This window comes from Propithecus coquereli, unplaced genomic scaffold, assembly GCF_000956105.1.
Source record: "Propithecus coquereli isolate 6110/MARCELLA unplaced genomic scaffold, Pcoq_1.0 Scaffold94, whole genome shotgun sequence".
NCBI lineage: Eukaryota > Metazoa > Chordata > Mammalia > Primates > Indriidae > Propithecus > Propithecus coquereli.
Genome location: NW_012155729.1, coordinates 3,065,302 through 3,084,275, shown reverse-complemented (window position 1 = coordinate 3,084,275; position 18,974 = coordinate 3,065,302). Strand labels below are relative to the sequence as shown.

Sequence of the window (18,974 nt, the reverse complement as noted above, 5' to 3'; positions counted from 1 at the left end):
GTGTAATGTATAGAGAATGAATGAGTCTGACTAGTTTGAACTGAACTTATTGTTTAACCTAATTTGAATATGTGAACTTGTATGGGGACTGAAATAATGAAAAGAGGAAAGTGGAGAGGCCCAATGACTACAACTCTGAATGAGTCAAAAACTTGACGAATAGAAGAACTGCAGAATGAGAGTCTTGGTTAGTATGAAATGTGTCAAAGTGAAGGTTTCACAGAGGAAGCAGTTATAAGTAGTAAACACAGGGGTAGTTGCCTGAAATACAGTCTAGGCATGAGTAGAAAATCAAAGGCATTGAGAATTTCAAAAAACTGTCAAGCTTGAGTTGCTTGTATGAACAATGAAAGATGATGGCAACAGATCCTGGGAAGAAATTTTAAACTTGAAGAATGAAGAGAGTGTATCAAGAATTGGGAAATATAATAAGTAGGGTCAAGATGGTATCAGCCTTAAAGAAACAGGTTTATATTTAGGTGGTTTCCACTTGACATGTGAGATGAAAGTCTAGAGTCTCAGTATCCACCGTTGCTGATATAAACATTCCTGTTAGAAAGATGAGGAAACTAAGGCCGAGTTATCCCAAATTCACCACAAAGCTCATACAGTAGGCTGAATATTGTCCCCCAAAGACATACATTCCCATATCCCTGAAACCTGTGACTATGTTGCCTTGCCTTGTTAAAGGAACTTTGTGGATGTAATTAACAATTACGAGATGGAAAGATTTTCCTAGATTATCTGAGTAGGCTGATGTAGTCACAAAGTCCACAAGGTCGGACCCAGGAGGGTCACAGTGAAAGAGGAGATGTGAGGACAGAAACACAGGTCAGAGAGTGAAGGAGGCTACGCAGCTGGCTTTGAGGAGGGAGGAAGGGACTCGTGAGTCAAGGCTGCATTCTATGGCGGTTGGGGAAGGCGAGGACGTGGATTATCCCCTGGACTCTCAAGAAGAAATGCAGGCCTGCTGACACCTTGATTTTCATCCACTGAGCCTGATTTTGGACTTCTCATCTCTAGAGCTGTGAGAAAATATATTTGGGTTGTTTCAAGCCATAGCATTTCAGGAATGTGTTACAGCAGCAACAGGAAACTAATTCAGATGTGGTTCCAGCCATTCTCATCCTCTCTCTTGCATCATCCATTTTCCTGTCTCTGATAGATTGTTCCTAAGTGCACACAGCTATTTCTGCCATCACAAAAATACCCTCACTTGACTCCATTTTTCTCTTTAGTGATTGCTCAATTGTCTGGTCCCCTTTGGAGCCAATTCCTTGAGAATTTTCTACACTTCTGTCTCTAATTCTTCTCTTTCCACACTCTTGCACCCACTCTATTCAGGCTCTTGCCTCCACCAGGCTGTCATAACTGTTCTTGACCTTGTTAAGGTCAATTGACAATTCCAGTGGTTAATTTTGAGTCTCATCTTACTTGTCCTATTAGTAGAATTTGATTCTTTTCTCCTTAAAACAATTTTTCCATTTGGCTTCCAGGACAGAACAATCTCCCAATTTCCCTTGTACCTTAGTAGCCACTCTTCAGTCTCCTTGCCTGCTTCCTCTCCTTTTGTACCAGCCTTTTAATGACGGAAGGCCTCATCTCATTTCTTCTCTGTCCATATTCACTCACTCATCAAATTTAATCTCTGATCATCTCATTTCATGCCTTCAAGTGGCAACTATTTTCTGACAAATCCCAGGTATGTATCTTTGGCCTATACCTTTCCTGTAACCCTAGATTTATATGTCCAACTGTGTACATGGCCTCTCCACTTGGATGCACAGTGGACATTTCAAACATAACAGGTCTAAGATGAACTCATGATCTTCCCACAAAAGCTTACTTCTCTCGTGTCCTCTTCATCTCAGCCAATGACACCTCCTTCTTTCTAGTTGCAGAACCCAAAATGTCTGGAGTCAACTTTTTCCCCTCTCACTCTACAGCCAATATGCTAGGAATCCTTGTTGACTCTACCTATAAAAATATCCGTATTCCCATGAATGTTGACCATCTTTACTGCTCATTCTGTGGTCCAAGTCAACATCATTTCTCACCTGAATTTTTGTATTGAATCCTAAGAGATGACCTATTTATCTTTTTTCCAATAATATGATCCTACCAGAGCATCTAGAGTTATCTTTTCAAAACAGGTCAGCTCATGTCACTTCTCTGCTCAGAACTGACCATTCTCTACTTTTCTCAGAATAAAAGTGAAAATTCTTCTAAAAGCTTATGTGATAGAGTCTCTCACTGCTGCTCTGGACCTCATCTTCTGCTACCGTCTCCCTTGTTCACAAAACTCTACAACATCAGCCTAACAGCTGTTGTTTAGGTGTTGCAGGAACACACTTTCTTCATAGCCTTAGCACCTTCTGTTCCATGTGCCAGGAATATTCTTCCCCTGCCCCATATCCACATCACTCACTCAAACTTTTGCTCGAGGGTCTCTTTCTCAGTGAACTCTTTTCTGGCCATCTTATCTAAAATAGCACCCAACAGTCCCAATCCCCACCCCACTACCTAGTATCCCTTCCTGCTTTAATTTTCTTCAAGAATCATGAAAGAGCTCAGATTTTAACCTGACTTTCCAGCTAACAAATTAGCTTGTTTCATGGATGCTGGTAGAAGTCATGAAACTCCTGGGTCAGGGAAGAAGAGCAGTTTACTACACGTGACAGTATCTGTAGCCAAAGTAGCAGCATTTTTGTGCAAGTTTTTTGAGCTACTGTTTCCAGAGGGTGCAGGGAAAGGGCCCAATGTTGCCTGCACACTCGGTGTGTCCAGTTACAGGAGAATAACCTTGGGTGGAGGGAACCCAATCCTTTCTATCTGGCAGTGAGCATGAAAACAAAAATATTTCACCCCAAGGTATAGTTCTTTGACATATTTCAAGATGGCTATTTTGAAGGGCTGGCAATACAGGATAAACTTAAAACTGTCTTTTGTGGGGGATATTTGCCTCTGTAGAGAAAATCTGCATTGATATAGCCAGGCTTTCTCTGGGGCCTGCTCTTGTCCAGTCTAGGAAAGATTACCTGAGAGTCTGACACCTTGAAAGGTCTGAAAGAAACGTTCACCTTCTATTTTCTCTGAGGGCTGCGACCTGTGAGGTTTCATCCACCTAACGAGACCACCATTGCCAGCCACACCTCCTCTGCTCTTCTGCCAAAACCTGTCTTGCCACTATAACCTGAATTACCACCACCACGGGTGTTTGGCCATGCTCTGAGCCTCCATTCTTTCTGTAGTTTCAAGAAGATATATAAGCTTCTGAGCCCCACTGGAGTGTTGGGATAATCACTCTGGGACTCTCCCTATGCACGCTATTAAATTTGTATGCCTTCTCTCTTGTTAATCTGCCTTAGTCACTTGGTTCTTCAGTAAACCTTCAGAGGGCAAAGGGCAAGTTTTCCCATGGCTCCTCCAGCTGCCGTTTGACTGGAGAGAGTTTTTTTTCTTTCTTTTACTAGATAGTAAAATTCCTTCCATTTCTTGGAGGCAGCTACTATGTCTATATGCCAAAGCTGTTAACTACATACATTTCTTGAAAAGATAGTGAGGAATGAAGCGCAGGCCCTGCCCTGCTTATGAAGTGTGCAGAAATGTGAAAGACAGGCAGAACGATCTCCCAACAGGCACGTGCCAATTTCTAACAGCTACACGCTTCTTACAGTATTTATCTCAGTCATAATCTACTTCCCCTACTGGATCACAAACTCAAGACATTTTTAATTTTCATTTCATCTCATTTTTGCTTATTTTACATATTGATAATGTCTGGCATATAATCGATGTTCAATAAAGTTTTGCTGAATGAATAAATGAATGAATGGCACAATATGCAAGAACTAATAAAAATGCCAAAATATGGGTAGATGATTAAGAAACTAAATTAATTAATAAGATAGACTGCTTTACAACAAATAAAATATAATTCTAGAATTTTCGAATAATATTTGATAGTTTGGAAAAATACTTACAAAAAAAATACGACCTGCATGTTGAAAATGATTTCAAGTTTACAAAAACACCCGCAAAAACAAACACATACATTTGCACAGGAAAATCATGAAGAAAAATGCAACAAATATTAAATATTTTTGAATTGGAGAACTATAGGTTATTTTTTTTTATTTCAGAATATTATGGAGGTATAAACATTTTGGTTACATATAGTGCCTTTACCTCACCCAAGACAGGGCTACAAGCGTGCCCTTCCCCCATACATTGTGCTCCGCATCCATTAGTTGTGAGTTTACCCACCCCCCACCACCCCACTCCCACCTGAATGGCACCCAGTGAATATTACTACCATGTGAATACCTTGGTGTTGATCAGTTAGTACCAATTTGATGGTGAGTATATTTGTTGCTTGTTTTTCCATTCTTGTGATACCTCACTTTGAAGGATAGGCTCAAGCTCTATCCAGGATAATATAAGAGGTGCTAGTTCCCCATTGTTTTTTGTAGTTGAGTAGTATTCCATGGTATACATATACCACATTTTATTAATCCAGTCATGTATTAATGGGCACTTGTTCTCTATCCTTTCTTTTTTATTTTCTAAGTTTTTTTGTAATTTATATGTTATTTTAATAATCAGGAAAAACAAACAATGTCATTTTGAAATCTTTGTTAGTTCATAAATGAAAAAAGGAAAGGAAAGCAACCTGAAATTACAGACACTACTTCCTAATCTCCTCCGCCAACTATAGACATCCTCTCCACACATCCTAGAAGCAGGAACTTCTGGTGGTGATATTTGATAGCTCATGGTCAATATTCTTCCAAAAATGGATAATAAGGGTGATTAGCAACACTGAAAGAGAAGAAAGGAAATTCATTTATTGACTCTTTCTCCATGCTGCCAAAGAGAGGGCTTCTCTGAAGATTCAGTTAGGATAGGCTAACACTTGAATTACAGCCACGTCCCTATTTGTACCCAGGCACTCCCACACCCAAGCTCCCTGTTCATGGGCAAACTCCACATACACGCCCAATTCCCACATTCCCATGCATGTAAGTTCCAGAGTGAGGTGCAATTTGATTTAGATTACAAATTCTAAGAGGGAAAAGAAGCATAGCTGAAGTTGAAGTCAATCTAGCCCCAGAGCACCCATTGTCCTGAGATTGGGGGATGGTGGCAGTCAGGATCGTGTGGCTCTTTTTCACTCATTCATTCAACACTCAAGTACTGGGCACCCTCGATGACACAGGGCCCCTCCAGTGAAGAACTTTTAATTATGGGGGATACAGGAGGTATCTCTAGTAACCAGACCTACACAATGTGACTACTGTTTTCTTAATTATTATTTATGAAAGTGCTTGTTGTTCAGTGATTAGTATTATTCTTTGTTTTTCTTTTTTTCTTTTTTCTTTTATTTGTTTTAGAATTGTCTTCTTTGATTTAATGCCATCGAAGAGTACCTTCTCAGCAGTTCCATGTGCCAGGAGCCGTGTTACCCACACGGGCCAGAGAGATGAGTAAGACGAGGCACTCATGGTCTAATGAGGCATATCACAGACTTACACCGAAAAGCCTTCGGGTTTGGAAAACATACTTCCCACATTTTTCTCATTCAAAGTGTCTTTCTCAGAATCCTGGTACTGTTTTCCAAAAAGGAGAGGGACCTTTCAGATCTTTCTTCTCTGAATAAAGACCAAATCTTTATTCTCATAACTGAAATTTTATTTCTCCTTATTGTCGAAGTCCCCTCCAAACTCCTCTCTGCCTGATTACTCTTCTTTCTACCGAACCCAGAGACCCTGCAGTAGTGGAACCAGTGGACCGTCAAGTCTGTGAATAAATCAGCGTCTCCAGAGGTAGACTTCTGATGGACTAAGGGGACGCTTCAGTAGCAGTCTTGATTTCCAGATCCAGAGAAATTCCAGAGGATCATATCTTGGTAAATGCCGCTGGAGACACATGAAGTCACTGACACTCAAGGGCTGATTAATGTCATGATCCATTTACAGTGCAGCTTGGTGAGATCACACAGCTCAGGAAATGGGAGTAGCGATGGGTAAAGAAAGCCGAGGACAAGAGAAATTGGAAGAAATGGGTGGTGTGCCAGGGAGGGACGCCACATCAAGGAGAAATGCCACTGGCTGCCAAGGGGAGGAGAGAAGCAGGGCTCGTTGAGACTGCCCTAGGCCCCAGGCACACTGGCCCTCCTGAGCCCCTCCTGTACACATATGTCAGCATCACGGCCCATGCAGCCTTGGCATAGAGAGCAGGATGGGCCAGGCTGGATTCATCTCTACACATTCAGATAATGATGAATTCACATTCACTAATTTTTTCCTCTGATTTTAACATAAATTAAAGACGCAATATTCTCAATGAGCCCCTGAAAGCATGGCGGGAAGTAGGCACCATGGCTCCCAGTCTAAGGGGCAGTGGCCCTGGGTGCAGGACCCCAGGCAGAGGTACCGAGGGTACCAAGAACTGGACACTCTGGTGCGAACTTTGGCAGGTTCCCAGACTCACACTTCTATGGGGCAGAGACTGAGCCCTGGAGGAAACCTCTGGTTTGGAGGCTACAGGGAAGCTCATATTTCGCGCCTACACCTGAAATCAGGCCTGACTTTCTGATTTACGGAAGCTTGTTCCTCTGTGGGCCTGCATGATACAGAAAACAATCTGAAATAGTCACTTACAACTGGAATTTAGCGTATCGGAAATTTCTGTTGAGGCCCTCAATGGCTTTCATGTCCTCTGGAGTCAATTCAAAGTCAAACACCTGAAAGGAAGGAGAGACTCACATTGACCTATGCTCAGGAAGACGTTCCAGGGGGCAGAGGGAGGAGGGCATCAAGGGACGCATGGTCCTTGTCATCAGCCTCTGGTGCACGTGGCCTGAGGCGCCTTCTGCGTGAGCTCTGCCCTCTCCTCCCGGCCCCTCCTGCTCTGCTCCCCTTCACAAAAGAAAGATGCACAACTCATCAATCTGTAATTCTGCCAAGAGAACTGTTGGAGACAAAAAAAAATCATTTATTTCCAAACACAAGAAAGATCTGGGCAAAATGCCTGCTGCCTTGCCTTGAACAAAGGTTGACAGTTGTTTTCTTCCTCACACCCCCTGGAACTTGACCCAGCCTTGGCCGGAGCAAGCCTTGGAACATGTGACAACCCCTCTCCAAGCACCTGTTCACCTCAGGGAAAAGCATTTCCTGACCAACTGTTTCACCACACCACTTGCTCATCTTGGGCACCCCAAACAGCGTCTATTTCCAGCTGTGTTTACTCTTCCCTACGGAAGACCCTTTCTCATTGATCTTTGAGACACACAGATCTCATGTTCAAAGAGTTTCCCCTTTTGAATAAATCTCTTAAACTTAAGTTCAGATTTGTTTTCTTTTGACAAGACATAGCCCCTTGTGGAGAGTCTCTTAATAGCAAAACAGAGAGAACTTTGTCAAAAAGTATTAATTTTATTCTTTCCTGCAGGAGATAATTTCATCAAAACTCAGGACCCTATCTAACTATCAATGATCTATCTACCTATTTAATGTATTTTTCTCTCTATATATATCTATCTTTCCATTATCCATCCAACCATCAGTTTACCTGTTATTCTTTTTGAAAATATACTCTAGAAGTAGTATGGCTGTCATGGGGACATCTATTAATATGTTGAGTTAAATTAAAAAATAACATAAGAAAAAATATAAGATTTTTTTCTGTATGGATTAACAATGAAATTTAGATTTACCTACTAAATTTTTCCATAAATTAATAAACTTTATAGCTACATTTTGAAGCAAATATATTATAAACAATAGGTTTCAAATATCATTTTTTAAAAAATATTAAACTTATGATGAAGTTTCTAGCTGTTATCTTAGTATGGGAAACAGCTAACATAGTCTTTCAAAATTATTTTAATATTCAAAAGAAAGTAAGTTGAAGCCCACTGATTGATCTAAGGGGACAGAGTATATATGTGGAAGGGTAGTAACTTTACTCATTGGTTAGTTAATTTGGTGAGTCTAAAAGCATATATCCAGCATCCCACCTGCCAAGAGCACAGAGAAAAGGTGGTCATCCATGACACAGAGGGGGTCGCTCCCTTCAGGTTCTCACATTCGAGAGAGCACACTGACATGTAAGCCAACAATGGTAAGTTAATGAGGAAAAAACTCACTAACGGAGCCATGCCTAGTACCATGGTGGTCACAAAATGTGCTAGGGTCCCCCAAATATTTAAGAAAGCAGCTAAATTTATTTGGGTTTGACCTAAAATACAAATTATGGTATGTTAGGTATAGAAGGTGAAAGAGAGGAACCAGGGTGCCTAAAGTTCATTACCATATACTGATAGAAGAATTACTAGAAATGATGAAAATAATGGAGTGGAAATTTGCTTAGTGGCACAACCAGTAAGAGGCAAAGCCAGGCTTAGAGGAGATAAACTGAGGATGCTGAGTCCAGAGCTCTCTCTTCCTGCCCTTCCATGCTGCCCTCTCCTGTAGCACACAGTGGGGAGGCATGGGAAGGAGTGAGACATGGCACATGTTCCCCTGCAGGAGAGACCACCTAGTACAGCTCCCCTGGCTCATCCTGGACCTGTACCTGGAAGTTCTCTTTGATTCTTTTCTCATTGAAGCTCTTGGCCAGAACCACTATGCCCCGCTGCAGCAGGTAGCGCAGGGCCACCTGGCCTGGGCTTCTATGGTGGTTCTTGGCAATGGCTTTTAAGACTGGCTCCTCCAAGAGATGTGGGCTGTCACTGTCCACCCTGAAAAGAAAAAAAAGAAAACACTACAATACAGAATGTGACGATTTAGGGTGGTAAATTGAGAGTGTGCTGCCCTTTTTCCCAAATTCCCCAGCTAACTGAGAGTAGATATGATACAGTATGAATAAAAAGAGTCCCATAAATATTCATAGAGATTCACCCATAATTGCAGGAATCTGGAAACAACTAAATTGTCCTTCAGCACATGAATGGATAAAAACCTGTGGCATGTCTGTCCACACAATGGAATGTTACCCAGCAATAAAATGGAAAGACCTACCAATAGCGGCAACTATTAATGCATGGATGGATCTGACAGACATGATGCAGAAGTAGCCAGACACGAAGGAACATATATGATGTCTTTTATATGAAGTACTGGGACAGACAGAACTCATCAAAAATGAAAAATGAATCAGAAAAGCAGTTCCCCAGAGGTAGAGAGGAATTGTCTCAGAAGGAACACAAAAGAACATTTTGGGAGACAGAATGTTTCTGTATCATGTTAGGGATGTGGGTTACACAGTATATCATTTTGTCAAAACTGTAAAGCTAAGATATATGTATCATACTTCATGTAAATTTTCCTTAAAATCACCTGAAATAATTGTATTTGAGAGGGGTTGGGAGTTGGTAGACATACAGATAAAATCAGATGGACAGAATGTTGGTGATGTTGGAGCTCAAGGACAGTACATGGGAACTCACTACCCTGTTGTGTTTACTTTTTGGTATTTGAGCTTTTCCATAATAAAGTGTTAAACTTTGTTTTCAAAAGAGTGTTTCATCCTCAATAGAGTTGCTGACATAGGTTAACTCTGGTATTCTTATTACCACTTTGGGTCTCTGTGGGATCCCAGCGCACTGTAGGCAACTAGAACAATGTCCTTGGACTTGCAGAACTCCAGGAGTTTGCTCTGGTTGAGATAAGGGTGACATTCCACCTGTAATTTTCCAAGAAGAAAAGGTGTCAGAACACATGAGCCAATAACCACATGTTAATTTAAAAAATGCTTTGGAGGAATATCAGTTATCACACTGAATTATCATAGGTACTGTATTTTTCACATTGGTCAATTTTCTCATCACCTTCTGAAACATTAATACTTTTAAATACCATCAGTTGTGAAGAGATATAAGAGTTTTCTTCTTATTATTTTTCTGTTAGAATTGTAAATGGATTATAATCCCTTCTGCTAAAATTGTAGCCATCAAATGCCATTTGTTACTCTATGAAAAAAGATTCCTGAGAGAAATAGCTGATTCCAGTTCTGAGTGGGGAAGTTAAAAGCTGAACCTATAAGAATTTTCACTCCAGAAAGCAAAGAAGATGAGAAAGACAATGAGGCCTGCCAAGGCCCAGGAGCTCACTTGAAGAGGCTCCATAAGGCCAACTCTGTGTTGTTTGAGCATCAACAAGATTAGTAACTATAATGGAAGATAACATGTAATATTTGTGAAAATTCATGAATTCACATGGCGTTGATCACATGGGATCAAGTCTTTGGCTCTAACCTTCAATTTTCAGGACATACAAGAGTATCATGTCAAACCATGCCATAGGGATCAATTAATAAAACCCACTGTGTGGGAATCTTTACAGGACAAATGGCTTAATTTCTTTCGTAAATAAACTGAAGAAGACAATGAGGGAGAGGGAGAACTAGAGTGATGGAGGGAGAGGAGGAGGAAGAGGAGGAGAGTTGGAGGTGAAGGGGGAGGGGGAGGAGAGAAGAGACAGAGGAAGAAAGTGAATCTATTGATCAAAAGGGAGATTAAGAGATGTATCACCCACTTGCAATGTATGGACCTTATTTCTATCCCCATTGAAATGAATCAACTATAAAAATGTGACATAATCATACTTTAACACTTGTGATATTTAATGACATCAAGAATTCATTGGTAAAATTTTAGGGGGTATAATGGAATTCTGACATTGTTTGTTTAGAGATCCATATATTTAAAAACATATGCCGAAATATTACAGGACAAATGACAGAATGCCTGGTTCAAAACAGTCCAGAGGTAGGAGCACACACTGTTCAGTGTCTTGCCACTCAGTGCCTCTTTGTGACAGGTTTGGATGTGAGATCATTGCCTAAGAGTGGGCACAGGTATGTGAGAAGAGAAGAAGGACTTTAGAGTACTCTCTGTACCTTTTTAGAGTTTGAAATTTTTACAATTGCAAAATATTTTAAAAGTCATAAAGTAAATATTTTCATGTTAAATTAGGAAAAACACTATAAAGTTGCCTAGAATCCCACCAGAACCAGACAGCAACTGTATTCATTTTGCTATGCTTAATTTTATAGCAAAATTATTTTGTTTTTAAGATTTAATATTATATAATTTCAAATATGGCATATATAGTGAGTGTTTTTGATTAACATTATTCCTTATAAGAACCCCAATTTTGTCTAATTATTCCTCTAATTATTCTAGCCTCTGTGCCCCTGGAGAAGCCCACCCATGAATTGGTGATGTGGTCTTGCTTTCTCTGGCTCTGACTGGTTTAGGAAAGGCACAAGCCAAGGACACATGAGGAAAAATGTGCTAGACAAGTGCAAAAATTCTTCCTCCACCTTTAGAAACAGCCCCAGAAAACACTCCCTTCTGCTGAACATGAACCGGGAGACGTCGAGCCCAGCTGCCTGTGGGGGCCTGTCCTGCAACAGCTGTGAGGGAGCAGCACAGACAAAACACCTTCCTTTCCAGACAGTCTCTCCCAGCTTCTAGAGCAACCAAACCCCAAACCTTCTGTATGTGAATCGACTTCTTTAAATTTCAAGCCAGTTTGAATTTGGTTTTCTGTTTCTCACAGTTTGAAAGCATCCTAGCTGACAGAGTAGCAAGTAATTGTCCTGTATGCTGTGCATGTAATATGGCCGCATAAGCTTTTCCTTTTCACTGTTAGTCTTCATAATATTCCAGCACAGATCTCTGTGAAGCCATCATAAATGTAATCACTTCCTATTGTTAGGCAGGTAAAATTCTAATGATTTTGGAATAGAAATAAAATTGTGCTTAAAGTAGTCTGGTTATTTTTGTACATATTTTGATTTTCTGCAAAGAGATCCCTAGAAATAATTAGGACATAGGTTATTAATATTTGAATAGTTTTTGTATAATTAACAAAATGTTCTTCAAAAGGCATTAAACTTTACAATACCATAAGCAATATTTGATATTTGGCAGGGTTGGGAGTTTCTTTAAAACTTACTTACTTTAGTTATGACTGATCCACTTCCTCAGTCCCCACTCCCCTCCCCTGCTCTGGCTTTAGCTCTCGCCTCTCTGGAACTGCCCTGCTTGGTTTCCCATTAACTCCAAGCCACTAAGTGCAACAACTGTTTCCCATCCCTGTTGGAGATGCAGGCTCCTCAGCAGGACCTGCCCACGTCTGACACAAACCCTTTCGCCCCCTTCCTTTGGCTTCCTGACACTGCACTCTTCTCACCTTCTCTCCACCTGTCTGGAGACTCCTGTTCAGTGTCCTGCCAGTCAGTGCCTCTTTGCCTGACCCTAACATGTGGACTTTCCTGCCCTCTTCCATTTCATGCTTTGAACGATCCTTGGGAGAGTTAATCCATTTCTGTGATGTTGATTACCATCTGTGAAGCAACACCCCCAAACATCTGCATCTCCAGCCTGGACCACCTCCTGGGCTCCAGACCAGTGCTGCCATCTGCCAACCCAGCATCTGAACCTGGCTGTCTCACAGCAACCTCCAACCCACCTCTGGGTAATTGAAATCATGCTCTTCCCACTGCACTCAACCTGCTCCTTCCCTGGAATTTCCTATTTCAGGAAAAGGAACCGTCATCGCACAGTCGCCATCAAGTCAGAAAGCTGGAAACATAGCTAAGGAGGAAGCGTGTGCAGAGCAGAAGGTGACAGGAGGCCCTGGTGGGCTAAGGGCGCACCTGGTTGCAGGTGGGCTTGTACTTGAGCCCTGGTTTGTTCAGGATCATCTCCAGTTGCTTGTGATTGAAATTAGACACTCCGATGGACTTGGCTAAACCCAAGTCTTTACACTTCTCCAGGGCCTGGGAGGAAGGAAAGGTGTGGTAGAACTTTAGTGGAGTTTGCTCTTTTTGTTGGTCATTGCACTTTTTAACAACTGGAAATCTGGTTTAGCATATAGAACATTAGGCTGAATCCACCGCATTTATCACTTGAACACGTATTTCATACTGCACTTTCTTGCTGTGCATGCATATTTGCCTCCTTGATTCTATTTCATGCACACATAGGACAAATGGATGTCAAGATGCTTTTAAATTCCTCCACACCTCTCCCCCTTCAATGCTACCTATTTTGCTGGTAGGCAGGCAACTGTTCTTTAACTAATCATGCCATGGCCAATGGCAAAGGAAACCCTCAGATTTTGCTAGTAGAGAGTTTGTTGCTTCCTCTCTTCTAGAGTAAACTAAAATAAAAATAAAAAACCTATGGAGTGGGCTCTGTCAGGGCAGGTCACTCTGCTTTGTGTACAGTCCTCTCTTCGGCTAAGTCAGGCTGTAGCTTTCCCCTCCCTCTGTGGTGTGTTTATCTGTCCTGAGATAAAGTGCATAAAACTCCTTTCATGCTTTCTTTCTGGTGATTCTTTTATAGGGCTCACATCTTCAACCTTATCTCAGGGGTAAATATTAATAGATGTTGAAATTAAAAATAGACCTTAGAGGTCATCCTATCACCTCACTTTGCAGTTGAGAGCACAAGGTGCAGAGAAGTTCCAGGACATATCTGAGGCCAGGCAATGGCTGGGGCAAAACCCCCTCTCCTCTGGCTCCCCTCCAGTCATTCCTCCCTCACCACACCATGCCTGCTGGGTCTGTAGCAGCACCTACCTCCCATGTGTCACGAATGTCCACAGTGTCTAACATGACTTTCCCACTTGCATCCTCTGGCAGCAATTCCTCCCCAGGCTGGATACAGAGAGAACAGTGGATAAAGAAGAACATTTTCTCTAAGACTCACCTTTGTGAGACCTGAGGAACTTGACCACACAACCTTCAGGAGGCTGTGATTATTAATCTAAGTGTGCACATGTGTGTTCATCAGTGTGTGCATCTGTGGGTCAGTATGTGCATGTGTGTGTGCATCAGCGTTGGTGTGTGTGAGAGTGCTTGCCAGTGTGCATGTGTGTGAGGAAGGGAAGACATAGGGGAAAAGGAAGATCAGAATCATCTCAGAGACTGCAGCAAAAGACTCCCCCCAACAACCTACACTCTCCTACCCCACACAGGCCTCAACTTCAAGAAGAATGAAGTCTCCTACAGTTGGAACTTATTTCATTTGCATGGACAGGCTGGTTTGGAGGATAGGACTTACCATAACTATTAACCAACGTGTTTAGCTATAGTTAACGATAAACCAACTCTGAGACAATGAGAACATTTGCCCTGCTCAGCAACCATCTACTGTGAGGGGAGGTCAGGTCAGGGGAGCCCAAAGGGGCCCTGTTGTGCAGCATGTGCCAGCCAAGGTAGCTCTGTCCTCTCTGGGCTGAGAGGTACACACAGGAGAGACCTTTCCCCTAGCGAGGTGGGGATTTCCCATGGATCTCTGCAGTCTGTAGTAACTCAACACTCTTGAGGACCCTGATCACTAAGGACCCCCAGACAGGAGCACCTTCACTCAGACCTCTAGGGCAATGCCTTCAACTCTCCAAGGTAGGGGCAGTGAGATCATCGAACCTCAATTCCTCTGAAGGCTGGAGAATGAGATGAAAAACACACTTGAGGGTGGAGTTACTCAACTGCCAAAGAGACTCATAGATCATTTAGCAGTTCTGTGCACCCCATTGAATCCTCCCTCTCTCAGCAAGAGCCCAGTAGACCAAGCTGGAATGAGATAATTGGAGGTGCTAGTAAAAGTGAAGGCACAGCTATGGATGTCACAAGGAAAATGATGAGCTGACCTTAAGAGCACATGGTACATGAATAAGGAAGAGATCCACATAGTCCAGTTGAAGTTTCTTCAGAGATCTTTCCAGTGCTGGTTGAACCAATTCTGGTTGAAAGAAAGTAGGCCAAAGCTGCAGTGAGAAAAAGAAATCAAAGTGGCTTATGATTTTACATATTTGGGGACTAAAATTAAACATCACACTCAAAAATTGAGAAATGAGTAACAAACCACTGTGGCGTTTTGAAACTAAGAAGAGCTGGACTACATTTGTGTTACTCAGTGTAAATTGGGTCCCGGATGGAATACTGAGATCCACCTAAGCTAGTGCAATGTGAAATCTATGAAGAAAACTTAGATGGGGCAGGAAGAGCAACCCAAAATGTCAAGGGTTAGAGGAGTCGGCCCCTGAGAAGGGTCAAGACATAGCAGGACAGGGGCATGGAATCTTCTGTCTGTGTAATAAATTCCTAAAACAATTCTTCTGAGAGATCACATCCCACAAACAAGTTGTCATCAATGTAACCGTACACAGGGTTCACCTGTAGAGACCTAAACTCTCTTTGCATTGGAAGCATGGTTTTCTACCTAGGAAAACTGTAGAAAGTTCAGGAAACTCAATGCTGAATTGGCAAGGAATGTATTTGCTAGCCTGGCTCCTTTTTGTGTGTAATGTCTCTCCTCCACTTGATATGTCCCTAGAGAATCTGCTGAGGAGTCAAGGGAGTAGACGTGCAGTGGCTTGGTCAATCCACACAGCAGGTCCAGAGGGTAAGTGTCATTATTCTCATTTTATACGAATAATGTCTTATGTTTAGAGAAATGGAAGAATTGTTTTCCCTTTTAACACATTTCAGAGCAAAGCAAGGCTTTTCTGTGTTTCAATGATGTGCCTCTACAATATTAGGAAGGAAATAAATTATTTCAACTGAGATCCCACTTGTTAAAAAACACCATATCTGAACATACAGTGGGCTCTGGTCACTCCCTGCACTGAACGCTCACCTTGGTGGTGTAGAATATGTCCTCTCTCTTCACAGTACCATCCGCAATCTTCTCTCGAATGGCCTCTCCAACCTCGTTCTCATTTTGATACATGTATGCCGAATCGATGTGTCGGTAACCTACGTCAATAGCCGTTTTGGTTGCCTCGCCAGCCTTGCTCTTAGGAGTCTATAAAACAGAAGTAAGAAGAGTGAAGTAATGTGTTTCCTCAGTAGCATTTCCACCAAGTGGTTTCTGCGGCCTCCTGGCTCCTTGTTTGATGGTACTGGTTCAGCGATAAGACCTGTACTCTGGGGATGTCGACTAAACCCTAGCACAACTTCAAATCTGAAATGAATTAGTGAAATGGGCTGTACTGCGGAGGCTGGAAAACCAAGTTCCATTCAATACAAATCAATTGTATGGGAATAGATAACAGAAAGACTTCTTTCCATACTGGGAGAGATATTCTAAGGCACTCAGTAGAAAGGACAGGTCTATACACACACACACACACACACACACACACACACACACACACACACACACCACGTATCAATTTTTGGCTAACAATTGGACATGAGTCCATAGCATCCATCCTTTCCAGATTGCACCCAATTGGACCCTTCAAGTCATTCGTGATTCCTTTTTGTTTTTCATACCCAGGTACTCTCATTCAGCATTTATGCAACATTTTCAATTGTCTCCTGTGTGCCTGACATCTCAACCTCTAAATTGTCTACAGCTGGGGGGCTGGTTTCACATGCGGTGGTTATGTGAGGCTGTCCCTTGGTCAGTATCAGAACTTCTGCACAAGGTCTGAGAGGAGAACACCAGAGCCAGATCCCAGAACACACACACTGAGGCAGCCAGACGCAGAGCAGAAGCCCAGAGAGCCAACTGCCATTCTTCTGCACAGCTGGTTCCCCCAGGACACAGACCTCGCCTCACCAAGTTGGCGTTGCCTGTGGACAAAGTCAGGATGATGACATACACATGGTCTGCCTTGAACTTCTGATGGTGGACGATCTAATGACCAAATCTGAGATACTGTATTTCCATGCTTCCGGAAAACAGATGTAGTGAGACAAAGGAAGGCACGATGCACACACAGTGGGACGTCCTTCTCATTCCTGCAGGGACGCACTGTAAATCACTGATAGTGTGTGAGGGAGTCACATTTACCAGGAAAACACAGATTAGAGTCTTAAAGAGGCTTCTGTTTCACATCGGACCTTTTGTACCATCTGAATTTTAAGTCCATGCATGTATTAATTTTATTCTTGCAAGTGAGGAGATCAAGGCAAATGGGAAATTTGGTCTATTCTCTGGAATTTTTCTGTCTTTAACACAGAAGTCGCATATACCATATGTAACTTACACTTAAGCTATCATAGTGTATAAAATGAATGATTATGCCATTGAAAACAAACTGGCCTTGTCTGATGGCTATTATCTACTGACAGACATTTCATGCCACAGTTCTACCGAGATTGAACAGTGTTCTCTGTCATAGGGGGACAATCCTCCGAAAGCAACCTCAAACGCTCCCCCACCTCACTGTGACCAGAGTGTGACACTTTAAATTCACTGCAGTGACCTCTGTGGATGCGGAATAATGTATTTGGTGAAAAGCACAATCCGGCACTATTGTGACTTTATGCCCGCTATGACCTCCTCTTTAAATACCTAACGGTTGAAATCACAGCAGGCTTTTACATGCCAAAAGGTTTGCATGTTTGAAGTTCTCTGGCAAATACTTCAGCCCCAACAGACTCGTAGGAAAGCTGCTACCACGTAATCACGTCAACACCTCTCCTGGTCTCTTTGTCCTTCGAGTTTCTGACCAAGAGTACAGCAGCAATGGTTAGAGTGACAGAGGAGTGCAGAGACAGCAGCCCGAGTTTAGGACTATACAATGCAGGAAACAATAATGAAAGTACTTACTTAGCACAGTTGTGGAGGAATTAAATAGGGTAATGCATAGAAAATACTTAACATACATGGGAAGCATTGGATATGTATTACATAACGTTAATAAGAACAATAATAAGGATCATCCACCCATGAAATTATCCAACTCCTGACATGCCAGAGTCATCAACTTGCCACCCCACTGAGTACAAAAGTTCTCTGTGACCTGGAGGGAGGCAAGGTAGAGACGGGGAATGGAAGCTGTGATGAGTCCTTCCAAGCACCCACTGTCTACCAGGTGCAGAGCTCCCGTCTGAAGACAGCTTTTCAGGACAATGGACACAGGAGCCTTCAGCCCCTTGGGGTGCACTTACGTCCTCAGGGGCATAAGTGCCTAATCCAAGCACTGGCATGAAGTGTCCATCATTCAGCTTCACGGAGTGACCGCGGTTCCGATCCATCGTAGTCCACAGCCCCGCTGCTCTGACTCTCTTTCCTTCCCTGTCCTCACTGAGAGCCCAGGAGTAGACAAAGCTCCAGCTGTCTTTATATCCACCAACCACTAGGGGGGTGGGGCTAAGATTGCAGCTGCCAAAGATTCAAAAACGAAACTGGAATGGGTCCACTGAATTTCCTCTGATTCTTCCATGTCTCTCCAGGCACAGCTGAGAGGAAAATCATATGGAAATATTTGTATACTAGAGGAGTTTGAAGTTTCTCTTCAGCATTGCTCACACTCGACTCCTAAGTTGAAAATTAACAATGCCAATTTGTCCTTCATAATTACACCAGACTTACTTTACAAGAAGAAAATTATATGAGACTGGTCATTTGTAAACATTAATTTTGCTAGAGGACTGAGTTAAGTTCCTCACCTTCTATTTTCTCAGAAATCTCATCAAAAAGTACCTTACCGAGAATTTGTTGAAGAAAGCTGGATGCCTGGGTCCAAGCACAGATGCAACCAAATGCCGTAGGAACAGCCACCCCTACTGTCATTGCACGTTTCCCTGCATCAAGGCCCTTCTGTCCTCCCATCTCTCTGTCCTGTTTCCTTGAATCTCTTTGGCAAGAAAAATGTGTCTGAGATCAGGGATAACTTTCTGTATTTGTGCCTTTGTTTCACCTGTTGTCTCTTTCTGGAAAAGCCTGCTCCCCTCCCACCTGTTTCCAGTGGCTTATGACCTCTTCTTTGTCCTAAGTGCAGGAGCTCCGGCCTCACATCTTTGGGTCTCCCATGACCTCCTTGTATGAGGCTGACCCCCCTTTCCTGTGTGCCCTTGCTTCATTACTGCTCCTACTCCGCTGTTTGAAAGCCACATTGGTGAAATTACACTCTCAACTAACAAGGAACTTCGGCCAGATAAAAGCCTTAGGTGTTCTGTTTACTGTTTCTACTGTGCCGTGTTCCCCCAACCCGTGC

General features: G+C 42.5%; 1 protein-coding gene across 1 annotated transcript; it reads right to left on the bottom strand.

The window, feature by feature from the left end:
• Positions 1–4,625: 4,625 nt before the first annotated feature.
• On the bottom strand, positions 4,626–18,058 carry LOC105826910 (prostaglandin-E(2) 9-reductase-like). Its single transcript, XM_012664919.1, has 9 exons — positions 17,926–18,058; positions 15,659–15,826; positions 14,670–14,786; positions 13,597–13,674; positions 12,670–12,792; positions 9,578–9,687; positions 8,578–8,743; positions 6,663–6,745; positions 4,626–4,821 (listed from the first exon to the last, which is right to left on the bottom strand). The coding sequence occupies exons 1-9, from the start codon at positions 18,010–18,012 to the stop codon at positions 4,779–4,781; spliced, it is 975 nt and encodes a 324-aa protein (XP_012520373.1). The 5' UTR covers positions 18,013–18,058; the 3' UTR covers positions 4,626–4,778.
• Positions 18,059–18,974: the final 916 nt, after the last annotated feature.